The following is a 26,830-nucleotide window of genomic DNA, read 5'->3' as shown; positions in this document are numbered from 1 at the left end:
CGATCTCGTTCAGTCAAGCTCCGCAGGAGGCCGTCGGATTGGCCCCGGGCCTGAAACAACATGCTCGCTAAAACCCAATGCTGCACGCTTCAGCCTCCTGGGATTAAACACGGGCAGATTGACATCGGAAGAGCAGCAGCTAGGCGCTTTACTTCCGACAATTAAATTTAGCCTCCTTGGTGGGCTTCCCAGACTTTTTCTTTTTTATTATTATAAACATTCCAGTAAGATTGACCTCAATAGTTCAACTGGTTACTGAAGAGCAAATGACTCTTGGGCTAATTAGCACAACGGCTCATGTTCCTGGAGTGAAATACTTTTTTTTGGGGGAGATCATGAGAAACCAGAAAACACTCCAGCAGATATGTTCTCTAACGGCATTACCTCGTACGCGACGGAACACTTAGCGCGTTTAGCTAGGCGATCTCCTGCTTTGGCGCTGTAGCTTACAGCTGAGGATCGTAGCGATAGCTTTAGCATTTCGATCGAGTAAGACGTGAGGAAAGACTGAGAAAATACGTAAGCGAGAGAAAGAGAATGAACCTGAGAATGAGAGAAGCTCGATTTAGCAGAATTTTCTTCGCGTCTAAAGACACACAGTTCTGCAGTACACTAGGTTGCCTAACTAGGTTGCACAACAGCTCATTTGACTTTTTTTTTGGAACACATGAGAAACCAGTAGATATTTTCCAGCGGCCATGTTTTTTTGCTAAGCGCTAAAATGGACGTTCTGGCCTGAATACTACTTAGCCTCTTCCCGGATGGGAGGGGCTTCTTAAACCAGTAGTAGGATGGGTGAAAGGGGTGAAACCTTCCTGATGGAGGTTGACACTCCTTGTGGTGTAAACGTCCTTAATGCCAGGAAGGTTGGTACCAGTGATGCGCTGTGCCGTGGCTTTCCTGTCAGATGTTGAGCAGTTTCCAATGACACATCTGAAGAAACCAGCGTTCTACGGTAACATATGAATCTTTGTTTTCCAGCTGTGAGAGGGCCAGATGTGGAGCGGTTATACCTGTACGCATATTGTTGAGGGTCAAGTGTGGGTGGGATGAGTGCTTTGAGGTGAGCCGTGACCAGTCTTTCGAAACACTTCATGATCACGGGGCGAGTGCGACAGGGCGGTCATCATTGAGGCATGCCACTGGAGATTTCTTAAGCACCGGGGTGATTGGGTTGGATTGAAAGCACTCAGGGACGTCTGCCCGCCTGCTCAAGGGACGTGTTGAAGATGTCTGTAAAATCATCTGCTAGCTGGTAGACGCATTCCTTGAGTACGTGGCTCTTTGGAAGCCATCTGGTCCACACACACAAACATTAACAAAGTCAGAGGTCTGCTTATTAAAAATGAATCAAAGTTTGGACGGGGATTAAAAAGAATGATTAGTAGAGAAAAACCGAGCGAAAGCAGGCGGTCTTTTGAAAGTCCATGTTTTTCATCTAATTAGATCGCCCAAAGAAATCAAAACGTCCACCCTTTAATTTTCTCTCCAGATATTCTACTCTATCAACGGGACATGTTCGGTGTGCGACGTTCGCTTCTTTAGTTCAACACTCGCGCTACAAAGCTAATGTAGCTAACATGTAATGAACGCATACTGTATAGTACAGTAACTACGTTTACGTTCTTACGTTCAACTGAGGCTACTGGCGATCCAAAATATATCCGTACTGAGTACTGAGTACGAATAAACAGAACAGATCTATGCAAAACACCGCAGCTAGCTAACGTAACATGACAAAACAACAACAAAAAAAACGAACAAACGAACAAAAAACACTGATTAACCAAACTATTGGAGTGTTCTCATTAAACTTGTGAATGACAAGACAAGCAGAATGTTGTTACTAAGCAACCAGGAAATATGGACACTTAGCATAGAGTAGCTAATGACAGCTTAGCTAGCTAGCGCATAGCTGTAAAGTGTGAAGTTATACAGTCGAAATATGACACATTGACTGCAAATGGGAGGGAAAAAAATGGTCAGGAACGTTGTGTTTTTCCTCAGAGGAACGAGCTCTTCATACAGTGCAGTTAACAATGCAGGAACCTAGTGTTAAAAATGCTAATGTTCTTTTTAGATAATGTGTGTGTGTGTGTGTGTGTGTGTGTGTGTGTGTGCCCGAAGTTTTGTGGCCCGGAGCACTTCTATAATTAATCATCTCATTAAAAAGAGTTTATCCGGTGACTTCCAGTGATTGGCAGCCGAGGGCATGGCCTTGAGCGATCTAAGGTCTCTGATTGGCCAGCTATCTAAAGATCAAATGGTGAATATCAAAGTTCTCGGTCACACACACACAACTTTTGTGTCAACCTTGAGTCTCTTTCAGTCTCTGGCTATTGTCATTTTGAGTGTGTGTGTGTGTGTGTCCAGTGTGTGCTCTGTCCTCTCCTCTATTGACCTCTCCTTTATATATTTTCTCTTTCTCTTTATCTCTCCACCTCTCCTCTCAGTGCTGCACCCAGATGACCTCATCAGAAATGGTTCTCTTTATCCTCCTCTTCAGCTCATTATCTCTCTCTCTCTCTCTCTCTCTCTCTCACTCAAACGTTTTTCTTGCTCATTTGTGACATCATTCCGTCGTTATGAAAGTCCTCCACTTGAACGACTCCAGAAGGTTTCACAAACTTTGACCTTTCTGGCGTTTTCACCGCTTATCTTTCGGTAAATAGCGATTCCAAGATGGCCGCCTCCATAATGCTACGTGTTTAGCTACACGGTTTAAGGCTTGTTTATGTTTGTAGACTTTGGGTGATGTTGAATTGTACTGAAAATGAATGAATTTAAATGAATAAATAAAAAAACACCAAACCTGTCCTGGATGATCGATTATATTTGAGGTAAAAGGAAAGTTCTTAATTTAATTAAAACTTTTAGATTTTTTTGCTGAATCATTTCGCACACACAGCCTGGCTTGCATTTCTTATAAATCCCTCCCCTTATCCACATAAATAACTTTGAATGAACGTCACGGATAATCGTGTGCTTCAAAGCACGTCTCTCATTTGGTTTACAGAATAAACTCCGATGACTTGGCGCTCCTCGCGTCACGTCCCGCGCGCGATGAAGTGAAGAGAATCGTTAATCACACCCAGTTCTCAGATTCTAGTCGGCTTATACAGTAAGAACAAAGATAGTTTTCTCTCTCGTAGCGCGTATTGAGCTGACCTACTTAGCAAGCTAGTCATTTAACTACCATCGCTAGCTCAACAGCTTGTCCTACATTAGCTAGCTAAGCTTATATTACTAGCCAGCTAAATTTAAAAACAGCAAAGAAAAACGTTAGCAAATAAACGCTTAGCTAATTAGCACACTTACCTCACCGTGAGCGTTTTGAAGTGTAACTCATCTTTGCTAATCGAAGGAACTTGTTTTAACTTTAATTTTAACGATCGCCTGGAGACTATTTAGTTCAAATACGACTATTTAGTTCACTCTACTGTTTTGTTCTTTAACTTCAATCCGATGGCTTATCGCTCGTCCGGTTCAGTCCCGTGTGCGGTGAAGTGTGTGTTGGCTGAACCATCAATCACGCCTGATTCTGACTGATAGCAGTATAATTGCGTGATCGCGTATCTCGGTCAGGAGAGCGCGCAGACGGACAGTTAGGACGAAGGCCAGTCAAAGTTTTAAAAGAAGTTAAAAAAGAAGTTTAAAAGTTTGCGGACGCCAGGAGGAAGTGCCACGATGGAGAGAGAGAGAGTGAGAGAGTGTTTTCCATCGGTGTGAGAAGAAACCACTGGTTTGCTCTTGGCAGGTGGGAGGAAGGTAGGTGTGTGTGTGTGTGTGTGTGTGTGTGTGGTGACTAGAAATTGAATCTCTGCGTGAAAGTTAAGTTTTTCACAAATCTATCTATCTATATATATATATGTATTTAAAACTGTCTCGTTTCATTCAAATTCTGTGATTAATTACACAATTTATTATGTAATTAATTTATTACTTGGAACCCTGATTCTGACTCTTCAACAGCCGAATGACCATCAGCGGTCCTAATTCAGTCCACGCAGGATTTTACAGAGGTTTTGTGCTTTTATTTTGTTGTTGTTGTTTTTTTTTTTTTTTACGGAAGACTACACAAATCTGCGAAATCACAATCGCGGGAAATGGTTCCGCGCTCGTTCGTAAACGAGACCGTTTTTAGCTGTACTCGTGTTCGACGCGTGTGAATCGAAGAGGGCTTCGGCCGAACGCGGGGTCTGACGACATCACGTGACGCTTCTCGGCCCGAATCTACGGAAAATCTCAAAAATCGTACGTTCCTCCGAATATCGCGGTTTGATTTTGCGTTCATTTCTGCGACGGCGAAATCCTGGAGCGCCCGGCGAAATGTTTGAGATTCGGTTTTTATCCGTGTTCCCCTTGAAATATAATCATTAAAAAACGTAATAGTTTATTTATTGGTTTATTTATTCATTTATTGAATCCATTCAAAGAGTCACATGTTCAGCAGGAAGTTGCATCATCTGAATTTCGTGAAGCTCACGGGAAGAAGAAAAGTAAGCTTGCGTTAGATGTCTGTTTACTTTATTTGATCACAGCGTTACTACTCAAATTACAGACTGAAAGTTAGTAATTAATTTTTTTTTTTTTTTTTTGAATTTAAGTAACATTTTCGGTAAATCATTAAGAAAATCCTTCACATGGAGGCTAATCACTTTTAGTGGAAAGATCAAAAAGGGTTCCTACATTTGGAGAACGGACGTGAATGAAAACACTTTTGATTGATCCCGTTTATCCTACGATCATGAAACACATCTATCCTGATGGGAGTGGTCTCTTCAGGGATGACTCCGCCCCCTCCCAAACCCAAACCCAAGTACACGAGGGCTAAAGTATAGGTGTGGTTATTTTCCATATCAACGATTCAATTCATCTTCTACAATTAATAGCATAAGAATATTGGTTTTACTGCCACCCTCTAAGCTCATCTCTTAATAGCACCTATCGTGTGTGTGTGTGTGTGTGTGTGTGTGTGTTAGCGGCGTCTCTTCTCCAGCGTGATCCAGATGCCCTGCTCAGGTCTGAGGATGAGGTCTCCCAGTGGCTTCAGCTCGTCTCTCTTCTGACACGACACGATGTTGAAGGAGCGCAAGATGGAGGCCAGAATCACCTTCTCCTCCATCTGAGCAAAACGCTGACCTACACACACACACACACACACACACACACACACACACACACACACACACACACACGCACCCCAAAACAGCTGTCAGTGCGCTAGTTCAACAGCACTGTCGTAATATTCGAACATTTCCGGTTACGAGTGTGTGAGAGAGAGACCGATGCAGTTGCGCAGGCCTGCAGAGAAGGGGATGTAGCAGTACGGGTTTCGTCCCACCGTGTTCTCGGGCAGGAAGCGCTCAGGACGAAACTCCTCGGGCTCGGGGAAGACTCGCGGGTCACGGTGCAGCGCGTACGTTAGTATGATCACATTTACACCTTTAGGCACTTTGTAGCCGTCTACACACACACACACACACACACACACACACACACACTTACCAGGTCAGCAGTTTATCAGAATTTCCACATTAATAGGAATTTCATAATCAGTATGAATGAATGGATAAACGATGACGGTGAATGGACGGCTAAAAAAAAAAAAGAAGAGGAATAGATGGATGGATGGATCATTGAAGAAAAGGGGTGTGTCGATGCGTGGGTTCACATTTACACGTAACCACTTTAGCATGATCATTAAATAACATTTATTCTTAACGCTGTTACTCGTCTGGTCACCGACGAGACGACGGATCGGCGATTTAATGGAGTGACGACTGGATCGATTGATGAATCTATCAATAAATCAATCAACGAATCAATGGATGAATCACTGGGTAAACGAATCGGTCAGTCGACGGATCTCTCGATGAATATTTTTTATTATTTATTATTTATTTTATTTGTATAGCGCTTTTTACAATAGACATTGTCTCAAAGCAGCTTTACAGAAATATCAACATGGTATACAGATATTAAAGGTGCAAATTTATCCCAACTGAGCAAGCCACTGAGTGGCGACGGTGGAATATGCATGGATCAGTAAGAGAACGAACTGTTCACTGAACCAATGACTAAAGCAATGGATCAAACAATAAATAAATGGACTGAGAAAGAGATAAAAGAATGAATCAATTAAGGAATGAATCAGTGAATCAATCGGTCATCATCTTATGCATAAATATCTAAAAAAAAATATGTGAATCTTATATCGTGGAGGACTGCAAGTGAGTAAATGAGTGAGCCAATCTGTGTGTGTGTGAGTGTGTGTGTGTGAGAGAGAGAGAGAGAGAGAGAGCGAGCGAGAGAGAAAGAGAGACTCACTGATCTTTGTGTCTTCACAGATGCTGCGAGCGAAGAATGGCACAGACGGAAAGATACGCAGCGCCTCTTTAATCACACACTCCAGATAACGCAGCTTCTTCAAGTCCTCGGTGGTAATGGGTCTGTCAGAGTCACCTGACACACACACACACGCAAACAAAGATACACAATACATACAGTATATTCCTGATAAATACGTGAACATAACTGTAGAGAGAGTGTGTGTGTGTGTGTGTGTGTGTGTGTGAGAGAGAGAGAGAGAGAGAGAGAGAGAGAGAGAGAGAGAGAGAACTCACCGAATACTTCATACAGTTCCTGCTGAACTTTCCTCTGTATGTCAGGATGAGCCCCCAGCAGGTGAATGGCCCAGTTCATACCAGCCGCTGTAGTGTCATGACCCTGCCACCAGGGGGCGACAAAAACACCTAATTTCTAAAACACTGCAATGTGCTTCTTTTAAATAAAGTCATTCAATTTAGCCCAAATGTAGTCAATTAGCCGATATCACTAGAACGAATAATGAACATAATGAATATAAATGTTCGTGTGCATTTATAAGCAGTTTCACCTGCTGCTTATTTACCTAACAAATATTTTGACAGAAACGCATGTATTGGGTTAGCGCCCGAAGGCAACCGTATTTACAGTTTATTTATAGTCAAACAGTGTTTTGAACACACATATATCTGAGAGAAATGTGGATATTGTGCATGGTTTTGTATCACTTTCATGGTCACTCAGCCTTCAAATAGACTTAGCTAGCTATAAGCTAGCTTATTCTTGGCTCCATATTTTCCCAGTTGCCTAGCAATAATGTTCTCTCGACTGTACATTCATACTAAAAAGCGCCAAGTCGTTCATTGTGACTGTATGAAACGGTTACCTCGAACATAAAAGTGTCCACTTCCTCCTGGATGTCTTGGTGTGTCATCTTGTTTCCGTCCTCGTCCGTCGTCTTCAGCAGCATATCCAGGAAGGCCCGCCTCTTCTTCTTTGTCTGATCCGCTCCGCTGTCGTAGTCTATGTAGTGGAGTCCATACGCCTCCCTCTCACGAATGACCTACGTACGTGTCAAATCAATGAAAAGGACCGGTGAGACCTCAGAGCTGGTTGGATGCTATTTGTGACATCATAACCATTGACCAAAAATACGTACCCTCTGGGTGAAGGAGTGCAGGATCTTCAGACAGCGATCGTGCTCTTTGCCATCGCCGAAGTACTGGAACGCAAAGTCCGGCCAGAACCACGGCATCCGCTGGCGCTTGCTGATGAGGTCAGTCATCCTGGACCAATCAGATTTCAGTGTCAGTTTGAGAGGTCATTGAGACACTGTTATTTAAAAGAGAAGTATCTATAGCTTTTACACAGCAAGTCGTGATTTAATCATCGTAGAGTGATTTTGCAGCTTCGACAAGGCCGGAGCTTAAGTTAAAGTGCTAGCAAACTTAACTCCTGGCTGTAAATGATCACAAATACATCATAACAATTTACCAAAAGTTATCCAGCTGGCTAGCGGACGTGGCTCAGTTTCTTTTTCTGATTAGATTTTGTAATAGTTAGCGTAAAGCAAACACTTTGTTTATTTACCACAGTTTACGTGATGTTAACTAGCTGCTCGCTAGCCTGTTCGCCGGCTACTTAAGATAGCTAGTACTGGAAAGGTATCTATTAACTATACTATTTAGCTGGCTAATATTTGGTACTCAATATTATTGGGTAGTATATTGAGTAACTGAGGAAAGTTTTTTGAATTCAGGTGTGCCACAGCAGGGGAGATTTGCTAAATAGAGAAATCGCTAACTAGAGCTAACATTGATGTACACTTACCGATACACGGCGCGCACATACTCGGAGTCGTGGTTGCTCTGTGCGTAGATCTTCTTCCCCATGGCTGTTTCTGTGAATCAATCACAATAACTAGTGATGAGAATTCTGACTCTTTTTAATAAGTCAGATTTACTAAGTCTCACTGATTCACCAAAGAGAGTCGACTCTTTCGGTTTCCGAGCGGCTCGTTGGATTGTTTTTTTCTTTTTTTTCTTTCTCGAAGCAGCCCAAAGTTATTAATCTTTGCTTATCTATCACTGTAATTGTTCGATTAATTTAACTCTACCTTCTATAACTAACAAAATACCACTAACCGGCTCGTAGAGTCAAAGAGTTGATTCACTTGTGAATGGATCATCACTAGCCAAATCACTGGTCATAAACTGTTTGAGCGAGAATAAGGTGTGGTTTTTCACAATGTATTTACAATCTACAAACCTCTGAATCAACCATAAAGTGGCTTTTTTTTCCTCACATAGACTTTGAACTGCTTCGCTGAGAATTCTGAGGTAAACATCAGGTCTGAACAAACATGAAGGTCAAATGAATGCTATTTTCAAATGGCTGTTAGCAATTGTAACTGCTAGCTTAGTTAGTTGTTTGAGCTGGCATCCAGGGTCTGTTGATTACTTTACATATAACAAAACTATTTCTGTGTGTCTGTGTTCTCTGAGGTAACTGTGGGCTAGGTGGGAAAGCTAACATTAGCCGTGTATGCTGATTATGCTAGCTTCTGCAAATTTTGCATCTAACGTCGCAGTTCAATGTTGTAGCGCCACATAACCCTTTCGTTTTCTTCTTCTGCTGCAATGTTGACATTTCTCAATTTGTCAGATCTCATGCAAGTTTGAGTTAGCGATTAATGCTAGCTTGCTTTCCCTTCAGCAGCTAATGAGAGACTAACATTTTAGTTCGTATTTAAAGTTCATTTCATTGTTATGAGAGTTAGGATGTTACCAATGTGGCTGTGAGAAGTTGATATGTAGGTATATGGACATTACAACTATAACAAAGCATAAGAAAACACACACACACACACACACACACACCACAGATGATATCGAGAGCGCAGAGTGTGATGTGGCTGAAGCAGTCGAAGGGCCCTTTCCCTGCCTGCGTGTGAAGTTTGTCAACGAGGACCTCGGCCTGCTCGTTCATCACCTCCAGGAAGTCGGTCAGAATGGAGAAATGGAAGGTGGGCGTGAGGAGCTTTCTTCTGCGCCGCCATTTATCCCCCGTACTGAGAGACAGAGAGATTGTAAGAGGGTGAGGAAACGACAGTTTATAGCTGCTCTTACGTAAGTGATAACAAGAACGAACTAGCCTTGTAGATATTCCGAACATTAAATGTAACCTCAAATGGATAAAACTAAATAATAAATGTAATTGTTGGCAAACTGCTGTGGTATAGGAGAAATCAGACACTTCAGGACGTGCTGTTATGGGGGAAAAAAAAAAAGAAAGAAAGAAAACAACTTAAGGGTGGTAAGTGTAAGTCCATTTCATCACGTCACACCGTCGTGGATTATTTTCCTATTACAACACATGCATTTTTGTACTGCTATTGATGTAGCGTCGTTCAAAAACGTCCCTCCATTACATATTATGTACATTTATTATAATATATAATTAGCCAATAATAACGACTAGTGTGGATCCCGTCTCAGTAAATCACAGTGGAATCTCGTATGATGGAGTATGAGTTTTATTGCTTGCAGGTTTGTACCTCGTCAGTAGTCCGGTTCCGAGCCAGGGGTGCAAAAACTTATAAGCATAAGCCTTGTCCATGTGTAACGAGTTATTCAGAACCGGCTGAACAGGGAGAGAACACAGCGGACACATTAACCAGGGTGAAAACGGGTGTGGGTGATTAAATTAGTATCAGCATTAAGATAATAGTCAATTAGGTTACATAAACGCCACTTAACTCATAAACACAGTGCCTTGCGTAAGTATTCCCGTTTAAAGTGCAGCTGTCGCTACTCATCTAAGCATTTACATAAGCCTTTACCGCCCTTGAACCTTTCCACATTTTGTAGTGCTACACCCTGGAACTGGGAACCTCCATCCCCACTGTGAAGCATGGTGGTGGGAGCATCATGCTGAGAGTTACCCATGGTGCTTGTGCCGTAGTTTTACTTCAGTATCGTGGGTTATTTCGTGTAGATTCATGATTTATTATCTCAACATTGTTCTAGAAACGTTCAACAGGTGTGTATACTTATGCACAGAACTGAATCTAATGTGTTTAAAGCAGATACACTTTAAATGTCTGTTAAACTGGTTGGAGCATGTTTGTGCAAAAGTGTGAGTGTGTGTGTGAGTGTGTGTGTGTACCTCAATCGTCTCAGAGTGGTAGAGTAAGAGGAAGGGTACAGGTCCTATCCACAGCATGAGCAGCGGAGCATCCCGAAACTCATTCGTGTATTGGATCACCTGAGAAAAAAACTCTAACACACCGGTATAATGCTTTATAAACTTTATAAACAGAGCGGCTGTGGATCAGGTGGTAGAGCGGGTCGTCCACTAATCGTAGGGTTGGAGGTTCGATCCCCGGCCCACGTGACTCCCCGTGCCGAAGTGTCCGTGGGCAAGACACTGAACCCCAAGTTTCTCCCGATGGCAAGTTAGCGCCTTGCATGGCAGCTCTGCTACCACTGGTGTGTGAGTGTGTGTGTGAATGAGACACAGTGTATATAAGTGCGCCATTTACAATAAACTGTATTTAAAACAAATATTACTGGTAATTTATCATTTTAAAAAATTAACTAATATAAAACTGATCTTCCAATTAGTTCCACACATCAGGGACTCTTTAAAATCTTGTCATTGGAAACATTTGCTATTAGCAGACTAGCAAAAAGATTCTGTTTGAGTGTTTATTGACTTACTTATATACTTATTTATTTATTTAGACTGCTTATTTATTTACTTACCTATATACTTATTTATTTATTTACTTATTTAGGCTGCTTATTTATTTACTTACCTATATACTTATTTTCTTATTTACACTACTTATTTATTTATTTACCTATATACTTGTTTATTTTCTTATTTACACTACTTATTTATTTATTTACTTACCTATATACTTATTTATTTTCTTATTTACACTACTTATTTATTTAGACTGCTTGTTTATTTACTTACCTATATACTTATTTATTTTCTTATTTACACTACTTGTTTACTGACCTATATACTTATTTATTTATTTTCTTATTTACACTACTTATTTATTTATTTACTTATTAGACTGCTTGTTTATTTACTTACCTATATACTTATTTATTTTCTTATTTACACTACTTATTTGTTTACTTGCCTATATACTTGGTTATTTTATTATTTACACTACTTATTTATTTTCTTATTCACACTACCTATTTATTTACTAACCTATACACTTATCTGCTTGTTTGCTTGTTTACTTGTTTACCTACTTGCTGGTATGCTTGCTGTAATATTCGTCATTATTGTGTTATTTGTTTGGGGATGTGTCTCACCTCCGGCTTTGGTCTTGAGCTGGAGCGCGTGCCCGAGGAGAGGGTAGGCTACACCGATGCTCGGGACGGGCTTCAGCTCGGTCCACATCCGCAGGAAGTTCCGGAGCAGCCGGTACGAGACCCAGGCTACCACGAGCGCGAGGACGCACGCGCCCGCAGCCACCAAACCCAGAGCGCGCGCCATGTGGACCGAGAGCGCGAGCAGATGTAGCGCACACACAGCAGGGATGTGATCTGCGCTCTGCGTCTCAACCTTGTCCAGTTCACACGAGTTCACCGCGCCCACCAGAGCTGACCAATCAGGTGAAAGAGGAGTGGCCTCGTGGAAATACAGACTTTGGAAGGTGGATTTTTTTTTTTTTTTTTTTTTTTTTTTTACAGATTGGCCCTTTTCTCTCCCCCACTCTATTCTGTTGTGTTTCTTTTCTTTCCCTCTTTTCCTACCTCATTCTCTTCCTTCATCCTTTCTCTTATTCTGTCTTTACTGTCTCTGACACCTCCCTTCCCTTTTTCTTTAATTCTCTCCTTCCTTCATATTTCTCTCTGCAGCAATTTCTTGCACGCGCTGTGGATTGAGCAGATCTGTTTATCTCAGGAGTGAGTTCAGTAATGCACCGACAGAGGAAGAATAAACACCGTCACTGAATATTACTGGCTGTGGCTTGGAAGTTCAGGTTTTAAAGAGTCTGCACCTCCATCTCCACCTGAATGCCAAAACAACAACAACAAAAACAACAACAACAACAACACCCTCCCTAACCTGCATTTTCACACTGACACAAAAAATTAGCTTAAGTGCTCGAGTGTTTATTCTTTAACAAGTGTTTTTGTTTGTATTTTAAATTGACTGTCATTCTGTTATCCTGGTTACCCCCAACGACCCCCCAACACCCCCCGCCCCCCCCCCCCCTTCTCTTTTTATTGTAAGAATCGCGGGTCATGATGCAGTGCGTACGTTAGAATGATCACATTTACACCTTTAAGCACCTTGTAGCCATCCACACACACACACACACACACACACACAAACACACACACACACAAACACATACTTAGAAGGTCAGCAGTATATTAATTTCCCCTTAATAGGAATTTCATTATTAATAGGAATGAATAGATAATATATGACAGTGAATGGATTGATAAAAAAGAAGAATAGATGGATGGATAGATCAAATATCAAAAGGAAAGATTGCCAGTGAGCCTTTATTGACTCAATAAATAAATGGACTGATTGGATAAAAGAATGAAATTGTGTGCGTGCGGGCGTGTGTGTTTGTGTGTGTGTGTGTGTGTGTGTGTGTGTGTGCGTGTGTGTTTGAGAGAGAGACGAAGACTAACAGATCTGTATGGATCAATAATTGGATACAAATTTAATCAATGAATGAATCATTGAATCACTTTTATGAATGAATCATTGAATCACTTTTATGAATGAATCATTGAATCACTTTTATGAATGAATCAATGAATCACTTTAATGAGTCAATGAATCACTTCAATGAATGAATATATAAGTGTGTGTGCGTGTGTGTGCGTGAGAGAGAGACGACTAACTGATCTGTATGGATCAATGATTGGATAAAAATTTAATCAATGAATGAATCATTGAATCATTTTTATGAATGAATCAATGAATCACTTTTATGAATGAATCAATGAATCACTTCAATGAATGAATATATATATATGTGTGTGTGTGTACGCGCGACTACACACCCCTGAGACGTGTGTGTGTCATAATGACATAACTATTATGAAATTTAATTAATCTAATGGAAAAAAAAATTATTACTGAAACATTCGTCCTTTTAATGTTAGTTAAAATAGCTGCGCTTAAATAATATTAAAATGTTTAAAAGTTTCAAAAATGACAGTATGTCGGTTAAATACTATTTAATCCATGATGCTCTTTTTTAATGTACGTGTAATAAAAATAAACATTCAAATCGTCGAGGGACGCTACTATTCGAGTCTCTGAGTTTCTTCAAACTGAATAAACAACTTTAAGTATATCCCAATGTCTTTCTAAACTACTGTTATTTATAATAATTACACTTTCAAATGAAAGCAGGCGTTGATGAATTTACACGCCTTCAAATCGTTTATTCCAGACACAGCCACTAGGGGGCAGAGCATAACCGTAAATCATGAGAAGTGAACCCAGTACTTGTTGTATAAAATCAAGACGGTTTACATACAATAAATGTTCACTACATAACTGTAATGTCATAATCTGGAAAAAAAAATTATATATATATATATATATATATATATATACACAAAAATACAGAATATTACAAAAATCCAGCTCTGTATATTTAGACACAACACAGTTTTCAAATGTAAATTTATCTGGCCCCGTTATCTTAAAGTGGATCAGCTTACCTTTTTTTTTCAAGTAATACTTGCTACTGGTATGTATGAACCTAGTGTGCTAACAGAGCTAAGTGAATTTAATAACCTGTAGCCTCACCTTTATTATACTATCCACAGCTTGGCAAATTTGTGAGTAAGGCACTGAAAAGGTAAACAGCATTACGTCTTTCTTGAGACTAGCATTAACAGCAACCCTTACTACTGGTGTCTGCTATATACAGTTAAATGCTTCATCCAGGTTCTACCGAGATAGCAGGCTTTAGCTGACCCGGTTACTCGAGGCCAACGCTAGCTGTAGCTTCTGGCGGAAAGCCGGGATGCGCTCTTTTTGCAGAGGCCACTGGAGCATGCAGCGGTGTTTTAGCATGCCTTTACGCAACATGAGCGACTGAGTCAGGCGGTAATCTGCGACATCCTCCAGGAAAATCAGAACCAGCGAGTCTCGATTTTCTTCCATTAACTGGTGAAGGGCATGGTGGACTTTAAACCTACAGAAAGTAAGTGACACAGAGAGTAAGACCGAACTGAGATAACACTTGTGACAAATACTTGTTTTAAGATGTATTGAGACAGTAAATGGACACTGAATATTTGTGTTTTTGTGCAGAGTATTATTCTGGAATAATTTGCTAAGATGAGTGCATGTTTTGGCTGGTTGCAAGGGAACATTTAGAGGAACCAGACACAAGAAGTAGAAACTGGCTTAAGGTCACATTTGATCAGATATCTTTCAGTTCAATCTTTAAACATGTCTGTGATAAATTCTTGGACTTACTGTCTACACCAGGGATCATTCAAAAGCGCCTCTGTGACAACAAAAAGGATTTTCCGGGAGATTCTCATGTTGTCTACTATGGTCTCTAACGTGGAGATGCCTGGCATTGCATCCCGGTCCTCCAAGAAGAACTTGAAATCCTTGTCTTCCAGAGGAAGCAAGCTTCGTTCCACCCAAAGTCTATCCTCCTGAGCATGGACAACGTAGGCTTTATATTCATATCTGCACTCGGCCACCCTTTTATAACGAGAGTCGTTTATATCTAGGGTGCGATTGACTAAAATGTTCCAGTAGAATTGAATCCTCCAGCCCTGGAAGTGCACCAGGAAGGCTAGAACCATCAGACCTAGTACTAAGGAGCTGGTGATTACATACAAAGCCTGGAAGGGTACCAGGTCCTTACAGGATTCTGGGTTGAAGTCCAACACCGAACGGTTGAAGTACATGGATGGAGTGTTGCAGACGTAGCTTTTGGCACGGTCAGGTACGCTGGTGTTGGTTGTATTGAGCCATTTGTTGAACCATAGAATGCTCTCACAGGTGCAATCGAAGGGGTTATGATCCATGAAAAGCTCGGTCAGGTTGGACAGCGGCACGCCGAACGTCTCCCGCCGCACTGAGGTCAAGAGGTTTCTGTGCAGCCGCAGGAAGCGCAAGGACCGCAAGTCGTCAAAAATGGAGTCATGCAGAAAATTCAGGAGATTCCCACTAATACTGAGGTATTTTAGTTTCGAGAGGCCTTGGAAGGCCTTCATCGGAATCTCATCGAGACCATTGTAGTCCAACTCGAGAACAGTAAGGTTCTGAGCATCGCGAAGGATCAGCACTGGACCCCCAGGATTAGCATTTTTCCACACCCTGGCCAAATTATTGTGCTGCAGTTTCAGCACACTGAGATGGTGTAGTCCATCGAGCAAGCCGTTTTTGATGTTTGCGATGTTATTATTACTGAGATCCAGCAACGTCAGGTTGACCAGCAGTCGAAACGGAGACGGATCCACTTCCAAATTAGAACTTAGGGCATGCCCGAGCATCAGAGTCCTCAATGTGGGTACATGTATGAACGACGTAGACATTAAAGTGATCATCTGCTGGTTGAAGGACAAATGAATTTCCCTGATACTGTTGAGACCCTGAAACTCTTCCCCTGTCAGCTGCTGGTTGATGTAGTTATGACTGAGCACAAGAATCTTAAGGTTTCCCAAGCTTGAAAAAGCTCCTGGCTCAAGGGTCTTGATGCCCATACCTGTAAGATTGAGCATCTGAAGAAGTGAAGATCCATTCAAGGAAGCAAAGGTGGTGTTGCTGACTATCTTTAGCCCTGTGCTGCTCCAGCCAAGATTCAGCTCTCTCAGACACGGAAGTCCGTAAAAGATATTCTCAGTGATCTCCCTAAATGACGTCTTCTCCATGTACAGATACTCCAGCTTGACCAGTGGCTGGAAAGAGAAGTCGTCTATGACGGGCAAGGGAGACGCATGACCTTTAGCTAGCGCCGACTGTAGGTTGAGTTTCCTCAGACTTTTCAGTCCCAAGAAGGTACCTTTGGTCAGATGTTTCAGGTTGTTGTGCTCTAAAGAGAGGTACTCCAGCATGGGAAACCACTGAAAGGCTCCATCTGTGATTCTGGCCATGTTGTTGTTGGAGAGATCCAGGATCGTGAGGTTGGTCTTGCCTAGGCCTTTGAAGGTGCTGTTGTTCAGCAAGACCTGCTGAGTAAACTGGATAGACAGGTTTCTCAAAGAGGTGTCAGACAGCTCCTCACAGAGTCTAGACATGAAGGAAGGGTTGAGCTTACAACCATCTAGCACCAGGTCTTGTAACCCAGCAATGGGCTCGAAGCAGCCACGGTCCACCTGGTGATTAAGGCTACAATTAGTACAATACTTTTTTTTTTTTTACAGACTATACATTGTACCACAGTACTGTAGCTACCACATGGCAACTGACATACAGATCCTATAGACTCAGCTTCACAGAGGTTCTCATCTGTGATACCAATTTTAGTGATTTCAGCTTGACTTAACATCTGCTTTTGTTAACAGGCATGAGAACTATGGATTTCTATGGATAACTATAGACTTTCAACCTGCACCATTCGAGCTGACATTCTTTAGACCTTTCAGTGCATCCATCTATTCATCCATTTTCTGTACCGCTTATCCTATACATGCTCAAAGGGAGCCTGGAGCCTATCCCAGGGAACTCGAGGCACAAGACGGGGAGCCAACCCATCACAGGGCACAATCGCACACACACTACGGACAATTTGGAAACGCCAATCAGCGTACAATGCATGTCTTTGGACTGGGGGAGGAAACCAGAGTACCTCGAAGAAACCCCCGAAGCACGGGGAGAACATGCAAACTCCGCACACACAGGCTGGGGTGGAATTTGAACCCCTAACCCCGGAGGTGCGAGTCCAACGTGCTAACCACCATCGTGTTTAATAAAAATAAGAATAAGAAGACAAGAATCTTCAGAAAAGTCACTGTAAAAGTTTTGGAATCTGGCTGTGACACAAATTTATATATAAATAATTATGATAAATGGAAAGGTATGTATTTATGATAAATACAGTGAATGGAAAGTTCACTTAAAGTGTTCTGATTATTTGATTATGTCAGTAAACTCTGCGGTCTTGATCAAAGTCCATGCGATTTTTTTTTCCCAGTGTGTATTCGTGGCTCCGCCTCCTGGAAGAATAATGATATGAAGATAATAAATCATAGATAGCTCTATTACCATGAGCAGTCTATTCCGACTACTCTCAAACTTACCAGATTAATGTTCTGCTATATGGTGAACTAGTTAGTGTTGTTAAAGCTAATTAGCTTGTATTATTAGTTACACCTCAGCTCATTGGTTTTATGGGCCTTTATTCATCATGAAGCAGTAACCTTAATTCGTGCTTCAGGCTGCCTGGTTGAAAGTTTCTGTCGTCTTTTCTTACTTCCCCTCGTCCCCTTTCACATATAACATACGGTACTACTCCGTTCCTCATTCCTTCACACTAATACCCGACGAGCGAAAGTGAGCTTATGATGCATCTGCGTTCCTCCTCACCTTCTTCAGAGGCAGAGAAGAAAGAGACAGCGTCCGGAACAACGAGGACTCGTTGAGAAAATAAAAGTCGTCCTTCTTCAGGTCTGCGATGTCGTTGCCGGCGAGGACGAGGGTCTGCAAGCTGGGCAGCTGGGGTCGCGACCCCAGACGAGCGGTGGTCAGCTTGTTTCGGGATACGTCCAGGAAGGCCAAGTTCTGCACAAATACAGAGGGAATGAGGAATTAGATAATGCTGATATGATTTATAGCACATAATAACACATCGTTTAAGGTAAATAAAGTAAATTTAGTAGGTAAATTTGATACAGTTTGGATACAATCAACAGCACCAAGGCCACGCCTCCTTTTAACAGCTTCAAAGGCCCATTGGCACTTTATTCACTTTGTAGCCTTACCTAAACTAGCCAGCTACCTGTAATCTAACAGCTAACATAGCCTTCTTCAAGATGACCGATACAGAGGCCACGCCTCCTTCACTAAGACAGATACAGAGGTCATGCCTTCTTCAAGACGTCAGATAGAGAAGCCACGTCTCCTTCAATAAGACAGATACAGAGGCCACGCCTCCTTCACTAGGACATATGGAGAGGCCATGCCTTCTTCAAGATGACAGATACAGAGGCCACACCTTCAATAAGACATATAGAGAAGCCACACCTCCTTCACTAAGACAGATACAGAAGCCACACCATCAATAAGACAGATACAGAAGCCACGTCTCCTTCACTAAGACAGATACAGAAGCCACGCCTTCTTCAATAAGACAGATACAGAAACCACGCCTTCTTCAATAAGACAGATACAGAGGCCACACCTCCTTCAATAAGACAGATACAGAGGCCACACCTTCTTCAATAAGACAGATACAGAGGCCACGCCTCCTTCAATAAGACAGATACAGAGGCCACGCCTTCTTCAATAAGACAGATACAGAGGCCACGCCTTCTCCAATAAGACATATACAGAGGCCACGCCTTCTTCAATAAGACAGATACAGAGGCCACGCCTTCTTCAATAAGACAGATACAGAAGCAATGCCAGCTTCACTGGGACTAAAACATGACCTACCTCCGTCCCTGAGAAGGGTTCTCCTGTAAGTCTCAGTCTGTTATCGGACAGGTCCAGGTGTGTGAGGCGTGTGCAGTTCCTCAGGTCTCGGTCTTGCAGCAGGTGCACTTCGTTGTGACGCAGCGTGAGCCACCACAGCTCTGGCGTAGCCTGGCACAGACTCGCCGGCACCGCCTTCAGGCTGTTGTAGCTGGCGTCGATATGCTCCAGACTGCGGTATCGAGTCAGAGATGAGGGTTTGAGCTCGACCAGCCGGTTATGGGACACATCCAGGACGCTGATGTCCTCAGGCAAGTCCTGAGGGATGGTGTTGAGGTTCATGTGGCTGCAGTCCGCCTTTCTCAGCTCAACTCTGCACTCGCTTCTGTAAGCTCGACTCGGCACGAGCACCCACGTGCAGAGAAACAGCAACGGGAGGGTGGTGTTCCAAATCGCCATGTGCACTCGCTCTCGGCAACCTTGCACGACCTTACAGAAAATCATCAGCAAAATGCCACACTAATATATATAAATAGAGTCAATAAATACAACCGGAATGACTATAATGTTATGCCTATAGTGTCATATAACTAGCAGATTTTAGATTTCAGGTTTCATCAGTTCAGTCATATCAGTCATATCAGTTAAAAAGTTTCCACCTCCTTTTCTGAATGAGTCATAAATATCCTCAGATCATTTGTTACTCCCTCCAACCTCTTTCATATCCTCTAAACAAGCTTTTAGATCCTCTAATCTGTAATTTTTTCCTTGTCGCTAGACCCCCACATGATATTTTTAATTTCCTTTTTATCTTCTATTTTTTTTTTTTTTTAAAGATACATTAGTCAGCCACAGTCTAATGTATGGGGGGGTCAAACTTTCGCACTCAACTGTAAATATTAAACTGATATTGTAATATCAGATAATACTGTGTGATCAGATAATACTAAAAGTGTGAAAGCCATGATATAGTCAATACAATCAAATGATACTTTAATAATAATAACAACAACAACAACAACAACAATAATAATAATAATAATAATAATAATAATAATAATAATAATAATAATAATTTAGAGTATAAATGATCCATTATAATAATAAACCATTTATGTAGTCATATTATTATGTTGTTATATATGCATTATAATAAAGTTGCACTGAGAGAGAGAGAAAGGGACAGAGAGAGAGAGAGAGAGAGAGAGAGAGAGAGAGAGAGCATAACGTGTATAAAGTATCAAGATACATACCATTCAGCACAGACTGGTACACGTTTTGTTTGCTTATTATGGCAAAACATAAACAGCGTCGCAGTTCAATGACGTGCGTATCCAGGGAAAACGAAGCGCGCGAGCGTTCCGTGTAGAGCCACAAGCCCAGACCGGAAGTCCCTGTGTTCAAGGGAAAGATGATATGACTCGTGTAAGAGCCTCGTCTCCGCGTCCTCGCGCTTAGTGTGACGCTTTTTGCTGTAGTGTGAAAGTCTGCAGCCGGTTTCGAGTTTCTTTTCCCCTTCACCGCTTCCTCATGGTTCACTTGGGGTGGGGAAATGAACAACTTAATAAATAAAAACATGTAGGTACCTTCAGAGTTTCATAACATGACGCATAAAATGCGCACACAGTGCCAGCTGTGCCAGTGTGGACGTGTCCCGAACCACACCCCATCCACTACATACAGGTACTATACAGGTGGACACTTTACATGCGTGTTCCTGTGTGCATGTAAATGCAGCTGCAGCTTGCGCTCTGTTAACATGGATAACATTTTTTTACATAAAGAATTAAGGCAACAAAAATATTCTTTTTTATTTACTAATTATACACTGGTTCGTTTTGATTCACTCAGCATACAGTGATTCGGTATGATTCGCTAATACGTTGATTCATTTTGATTCACTCAGCATACAGTGATTATTTTTGATTCCTTCAGCATGCAGTGATTCTTTTTGATTTATTCAGCATACAGTGATTCTTTTTAATTCATTCAGCATACAGTGATTCTTTTTAATTCCCTCAGCATATGGTGATTCATTTTGATTCACTCAGCATACAGTGATTCATTTTGATTCACTCAGCATATAGTGATACTGTATTTTGCTAAGCATATGTTGATTCATTTTGATTCACGGATGAATCTAAATGATTCACTTACTATTCACTGACTCGTTTTGATTCACTCAGCATAGTTATTCTGTATGATTCACTAATACCTTGATTCATTGTGATTCATTCAGCATCCACTGATTCATTTTTATTCACTCAGCATACATTGATTCATTTTGCTCCACTAAGCATACAATGATCCTTGCAATACAGTAAGAATCGCTTAGCATACATTAATTAAATAAAATAATTTATTAAATTGTTAATAAACAGCAGATGGCGCTGTAGGCCTCCCAAAGACTAAGGAATTATGTTAGATGTGCTATCCCTGATTTAAACCTCTATCCACCATACAGTGCACTGTGTTGGGAGTGCGCAATTTTGCCTTAAAGCATAGCGCAGAATATCTGGCATCCTTTAAATCCCACAATGCACCACAGACCTAAATGGCTACCCAAAATGACCTGTGTTGGGTCAAGACGATGCACAGTGAATAAGGTGTGGTTTGGGATGCAAACACATCTGTGTGCTCATGGGAGTAGGGACTAGGGAGTAGGGTACAATGTCAGACATAGTGTGCAAGGGGGCACAATTAAGTCTGAAAAGTTCTAACACACACACACACACACAGACACAGACACACACACACATATTTCCAGGTCTTGTGGGCCGTCACCTAGCAACAGCAGCAGGAAGTGAGAGTGGAATAGCACATGGGGTTCAGTGAGTCATCTTCAAACATCTAGCTCTGTGTGTGTGTGTGTGTCTGAGTGTGTGTCTGTGTGTGTGTGTGTGTGTGTGTGTGTGTGTGTGTGTGTGGTTAGAAAGTTTCTAAATTAATTGTTAGATACAAAGTCTCAGCTCTTTCTTCTCTCTCTATTCGCCCTTTTAAAATGGTTATAAACACACACACACACACACACACACACACACACACACGCATGCATGAGCCTGGGTTTTGCAGTGTTTTCCAGTAGCAAGGGTATTAAAACTTGCTCGCTCTGTGTGTGTATGTGTGTGTGTGTGTGTGTATGTGTGTGTATGTGTGTGTGTGTTGGAGTAAATGCAGGGGTATATTTAGATTGATAGACTAACCAAGTTCCAGCACAGCAGCAGGATAAAATCATTATAGTGTGTTCATTTACAGGGTGCAATCTCTCTCTCTCTCTCTCTCTCTCTCTCTCTCTCTCTCACACACACACACACACACACACACACACACACACAGAGCAGATTTTAATGCCTTTGCTACTGGAAAACATGTCCCAGACCTGTGTGTGTGTGTGTGTGTGTGTGTGTGTGTTTGAGGTTGTATTTGATTATAGTCTACTGCAGTAGCACGTCATCCCTCTCATATGCTGATATAACTGTGTATGGAGGTCATACCGTGTGTGTTTGTTTGTGTGTGTGTTCATTGTTCCAACTGTTCCTTTTAATTCACAAATTAAGCAGTGGGTATATTTGCTAATCTCAGTGGAGTGCACTTCCTTTTCAGTGCTGCTGTTAGTTAGCGTAGCGTAGAAAAGGAGTGGCCCGTTATCGAGTAGCCACTTCGTCCAGTCTAATTAAACACGAGTCATTAATCAGTGGGTTAATACGTCATTCAGATGACTTCCGGGAATTGAGTGGACAAGCGTGTTCAATATGAACTACAGAACGTGTGTGTGTGTGTGTGTGTGTGAGGGAAAGAGAGAGACCGAACAATACATTTTGCCTCAGTTACTTGCTGACACACACACTGTGAAGCATCGGTACTTCATTAGTGTAGCTAAGCACAGCATGAAATAACAGCCACACACCAAACACAGCAGCATCAACGTAATACCAAATACGGCGGGATCAACCAAGTACAGCGAAATCTACCCAATACCAAACACAGGAGGATGAACCCGACACCAAACATGTAGGATCGGCCAAATACCAAACACCGCGATCAAGTCAAAACCAAGCAAAGAGGATGGACCTGATACCAAACACAGTAACATCCACCCAACACCAAACACGGTGCAATAATCAACCCAATCCAAAACCAAGCATGGCACAATCACCCCAAAACCAAACATGCCAGGGTAAACCCAATGCCCAACACGTTAGGACCACCCAAGCACCAAATACGGCATGATCGACTCAACACAAAACACAAGAGGACAAACCCAATACCAAACACAGTAGGATCAACTCAACACCATACACAGGACACTAATCACGGCAGGATCAATCCAATACCAAGCCAGACAGGATGAACCCAAGGCCAATGGTCAATTATCAAACCAGCAACAAGTATGGCACAAGCACCCCAATACCAAACACAGTAGGATCAATTCAACACCATACACAGGACACTAATCACGGCAGGATCAATCCAATACCAAACACAGTAGGATCACACCAACGGCAAACCCTGTAGCACGAAGGCCAATAGTCAACAATCAACCCAACACCTCACATGGCAGGATCAACACAGCATGTAACATCCTTTTATCGACAATACGTAGCCAATCACACTATACACACTGTACACAGATTAACCCAACACCAAAGTCGAACCTAATATCAAACACAGCAGAATCAATCCAACACTTTACATTACCATAATAACTGCTGATGATCAACATGATGATTGTTCGACAAACTACTGTATATCTGCTACAGACCAGCTGTTCTATTTGTATGAAACACGCACCCACACACACACACTAATCCCAGGAAGGTTACGACTTTCCCTGAGGCGAGTAATTAAGTAATGGCTCTTTGTAATAGATCGATGTAGTCCTTGAGCAGGTGTTTATTGTTCCACTCTGGTCTCTTCCTCTCTTTCCGTGGCCATCAGCCAGTTATCAGAACCAATACACAAGAAGTGGCAATAAAGCTACATATTACGCTGTTAAACTGCTCTAGTGATTATGCAGTGCTATGAGTCACTGTGAATCCATATTAAAGGGGCTTATACATCTGATAAGCATGAAATCTGGGAAAATCTGCAAGCACTTCCTCTCCCAATAGCTTCGCCTTCTATGGTTGCAGCTGCACAAATTTCAAAAGGAAGCGACGTCTCAGGCTCAAGCACACATGACCCTCGGACTCATGCCCAGGAATAGGGGGAAAAAAACCCTGAAGGAGTGACGAAAAAATGCAGAGCATTAATACAGAAATTCCTTCCCACACATTCCAATCACAAAAGGAGCTCTTTTGGGCAGGCTAGGTCTCGGGCGTTTATGCAACTTATACCAGGTTCAGCTTCGTTGTTGAGCAACTGTGGGTCAAAAGTCGATCTCTGGCGCCCGATGAAGAGGCAGGAGGACAAGATTTAGTGTAATGAGGGTTAAAAGGAAGAGAGAAATAGTTCAGGATGTATCCCAGATGCTGGCTTGCAATAGACGAGTTTGAATCTTAGCGATTAGCAAGACGTAATGATGAGCTAGCTAGCTAAAGTTAGCGAAACACATAGTATAGTACAGCCCTTTATTTTATCATACAAATGTTACATTTGTTCATACAGTGTTAAAACTATCGGAATACATACAAAACCTTGGCTAGTCGTGAATGCTAGCTGTTCGGACAGAGCCTAAGTGTCTGAAGTTATAAATAGACCTCGGACAGTAATGGCATACACGTTGACCTTTAACCCACAGGTCATTTTGTGTTAACCTAGAGGTCACGTCGGTTAAAAATAAACTTTTAGTTGAACGTGTTAACCCCTGATGTCATAAGTTGTTAGCATGAAAGTCATTTTCCTAAAGTTAGCTATCTAATAGCAACATAAAACCTTGTCGTAATATAGCTTACTGGCTAGCGTAAGAATGAGGGCTTGTTAGCTAAACATGAAGAGCTGAACACATGTGCTAGCATGCTAGTTAGTGCTAGTAACTACTATCACTATAAGAACAAAATTAGATAACCCTGGTGAACGGGTATAGGAAAAACACCGTCAGGAGAAGGACATAATTACGGTTATAGGATATAGGAAAGCTAGCTGTCGCGTCGCGCTTAAATTCAGACATCTACGGAGCCGCCATCTTGGTGAGGATGACTTAGCAGTTTGTTCATGTTGAGTTGAATAGAATTAGAGCTTTCAGGAAGATTTTTGAGAAAATGGCGGCACACTGGGCACACACACCTCGTTGTACGAATCATTGAGACACCTCAAGAGTACAAGGTGTGTGTGTGTGTGTGTGTGTGTGTGTGTGTGTGTAAGTGATCAGTTTGCTAACTGCTATTGTTATGAGGCTGTTATTCCGCTGAGGTGAATCTGGCCTGTGTTGTTTGCAGAATATGAAAATCTTATCGCTCACTCACTCACTCTCTCTCTCTGTGCTCTGTGTGTGTGTGTGTGTGTGTGTGTGTGAGTGCTATGCTGATGCACCACCATGTTAACGTATGTTAGCAAGGAATGTGTTGCGGCATGACACCTCTGCTGTGTGGGTGTGAGTGTGTGAGCTCTAAACATAGCCACAAATGAGCTGAGCTCATTACAGCACTTAGTCGTTTTAATATATCATTATATAACCATTCTAACCGTTTCACTGGTAGAAACAGGAAGTAATGTGACAAGTTGAACCAATTACATTACCTGGTATGAGGCATAGTTTGCTTGAAGCCAACCCCAGACCACCATTTTCAAAAAAGTATCGATTCTTTGGGGAAAACACACACACACACACACACACACACACACACACACACACAAATCCATCTCCCTAAAATTCTGCTATAATTACACTTGGCATCAACTGCTAACCAAACATTCGTGTGTTCAGCCATGCTACAAAATGAAACATATTAATATAATATTATAATGGAATATAATAACCATATGAATTAGGAAGAAAAAAAAAAAAAAGAATCAAAGCTTGGACATGGTTGTGTAATGACCTTGTGCCAAATGCCTTGTCTGGAATGCTAGGTGGCTAACGCTAGCCAGACACTGATAAGCTTGGGGCTTTTTTTTTATTATTGGTGCTCATGTGGAACTTTCTAGATGTGATGAGTGTGTGGACAGGAGCTGTTGATAAGAAGTTATTTTTTTCTGGCCTGTGTCTCTATGCCACTCAGTGTGTATATATTTGTATGTGTGTGTGTGTGTGTGTGTGTGTGTGTGTGTGTGTGTGAGAGAGAGAGAGAGAGAGAGAGAGAGAGAGAGAACAGAAGACAGATGGAGCTTAAGAATGCTATTAAGGACACTGTACAGTATTTTTAGGGGTTGTGTGTGAGAAAATTAGAGACCTGTGCATGACTTCACCACTGGCTGGTGTGAAAAAGCTCTCTCTCTCTGTGTGTGTGTGTGTGTGTGTGTGTGTGTGTCAAAGCTCTGAGGAGTCCCAAAGCTCCATATGTTATTATGCTACACTAGCTTTTTTTCCCTCGCTATATTATATTGTTATTTTGATGTGGAGTTGAGTATTTTCCCCAATTGTTAAGCGACCTAGCTAGCTATTGTTAAGCTACTATAGCACAACACCTTCTTTTTGTTATTTTTGTTTCAACTTACTTAATACCTTGTTTTGTTTTTTAATTAAATACTATGTATTACCAAGCTAGCTAGCTTTTTAGCCCGATCACAAGCTGCATTCAGAGAAATTACCACGTGGAAGACATGGGAGCATGATATAAAAAATAAATGCAAATGAATAGTATGCGCCGGATCAAGTGCTATTTTATAAGCTGCTGAATAATGAGTGTGGAAGCCATTTTGTTTAATAAAACTAAATTTAATCGCAGCGATTAATACGTAAATAACGCGGGAAAAAATCCTTCTTCAGTCCGCATTTTCTATCCCTGATTAGTCCCCC

General features: G+C 41.7%; 2 protein-coding genes across 4 annotated transcripts; both read right to left on the bottom strand.

Moving 5' to 3' along the window:
* Positions 1–4,389: 4,389 nt before the first annotated feature.
* On the bottom strand, positions 4,390–12,143 carry LOC128604351 (cytochrome P450 4V2). Its single transcript, XM_053619440.1, has 12 exons — positions 12,111–12,143; positions 11,667–11,985; positions 10,495–10,607; positions 9,884–9,969; positions 9,207–9,397; positions 8,158–8,227; positions 7,487–7,613; positions 7,214–7,390; positions 6,627–6,729; positions 6,331–6,465; positions 5,287–5,466; positions 4,390–5,142 (listed from the first exon to the last, which is right to left on the bottom strand). The coding sequence occupies exons 1-12, from the start codon at positions 12,126–12,128 to the stop codon at positions 4,979–4,981; spliced, it is 1,683 nt and encodes a 560-aa protein (XP_053475415.1). The 5' UTR covers positions 12,129–12,143; the 3' UTR covers positions 4,390–4,978.
* A 1,588-nt stretch (positions 12,144–13,731) lies between these two features.
* On the bottom strand, positions 13,732–20,786 carry tlr3 (toll-like receptor 3). Of its 3 annotated transcripts, none has more exons than XM_053619552.1 (5): positions 20,187–20,786; positions 18,955–19,452; positions 17,887–18,081; positions 14,821–16,676; positions 13,732–14,533 (listed from the first exon to the last, which is right to left on the bottom strand). In XM_053619552.1, the coding sequence occupies exons 1-5, from the start codon at positions 20,187–20,189 to the stop codon at positions 14,305–14,307; spliced, it is 2,781 nt and encodes a 926-aa protein (XP_053475527.1). In that variant the 5' UTR covers positions 20,190–20,786; the 3' UTR covers positions 13,732–14,304. The 3 variants fall into 3 exon arrangements, with proteins under 3 accessions (XP_053475527.1, XP_053475529.1, XP_053475528.1); XM_053619554.1 differs by having other exon boundaries at positions 18,955–19,422; XM_053619553.1 differs by lacking the exon at positions 20,187–20,786 and having other exon boundaries at positions 18,955–19,453.
* Between the last annotated feature and the right edge of the window lie 6,044 nt (positions 20,787–26,830).

Source organism: Ictalurus furcatus, chromosome 29 (genome assembly GCF_023375685.1).
Source record: "Ictalurus furcatus strain D&B chromosome 29, Billie_1.0, whole genome shotgun sequence".
Classification (NCBI taxonomy): domain Eukaryota; kingdom Metazoa; phylum Chordata; class Actinopteri; order Siluriformes; family Ictaluridae; genus Ictalurus; species Ictalurus furcatus.
This window is presented reverse-complemented; position numbering and strand designations above follow the sequence as displayed.

Coding starts and splice junctions, on each gene's coding strand:
- LOC128604351 (XM_053619440.1), bottom strand. Junction 8,228..9,206: donor CGCTCTCGATATCATCTGTG/GTGTGTGTGTGT, acceptor ATTGATTCACAG/AAACAGCCATGGGGAAGAAG. Junction 6,730..7,213: donor TGGACACTTTTATGTTCGAG/GTAACCGTTTCA, acceptor CCCTGGTGGCAG/GGTCATGACACTACAGCGGC.
- tlr3 (XM_053619552.1), bottom strand. Junction 16,677..17,886: donor CTTCTCTGCCTCTGAAGAAG/GTGAGGAGGAAC, acceptor CTTAATCACCAG/GTGGACCGTGGCTGCTTCGA. Junction 14,534..14,820: donor AATGATCCCTGGTGTAGACA/GTAAGTCCAAGA, acceptor TACTTTCTGTAG/GTTTAAAGTCCACCATGCCC.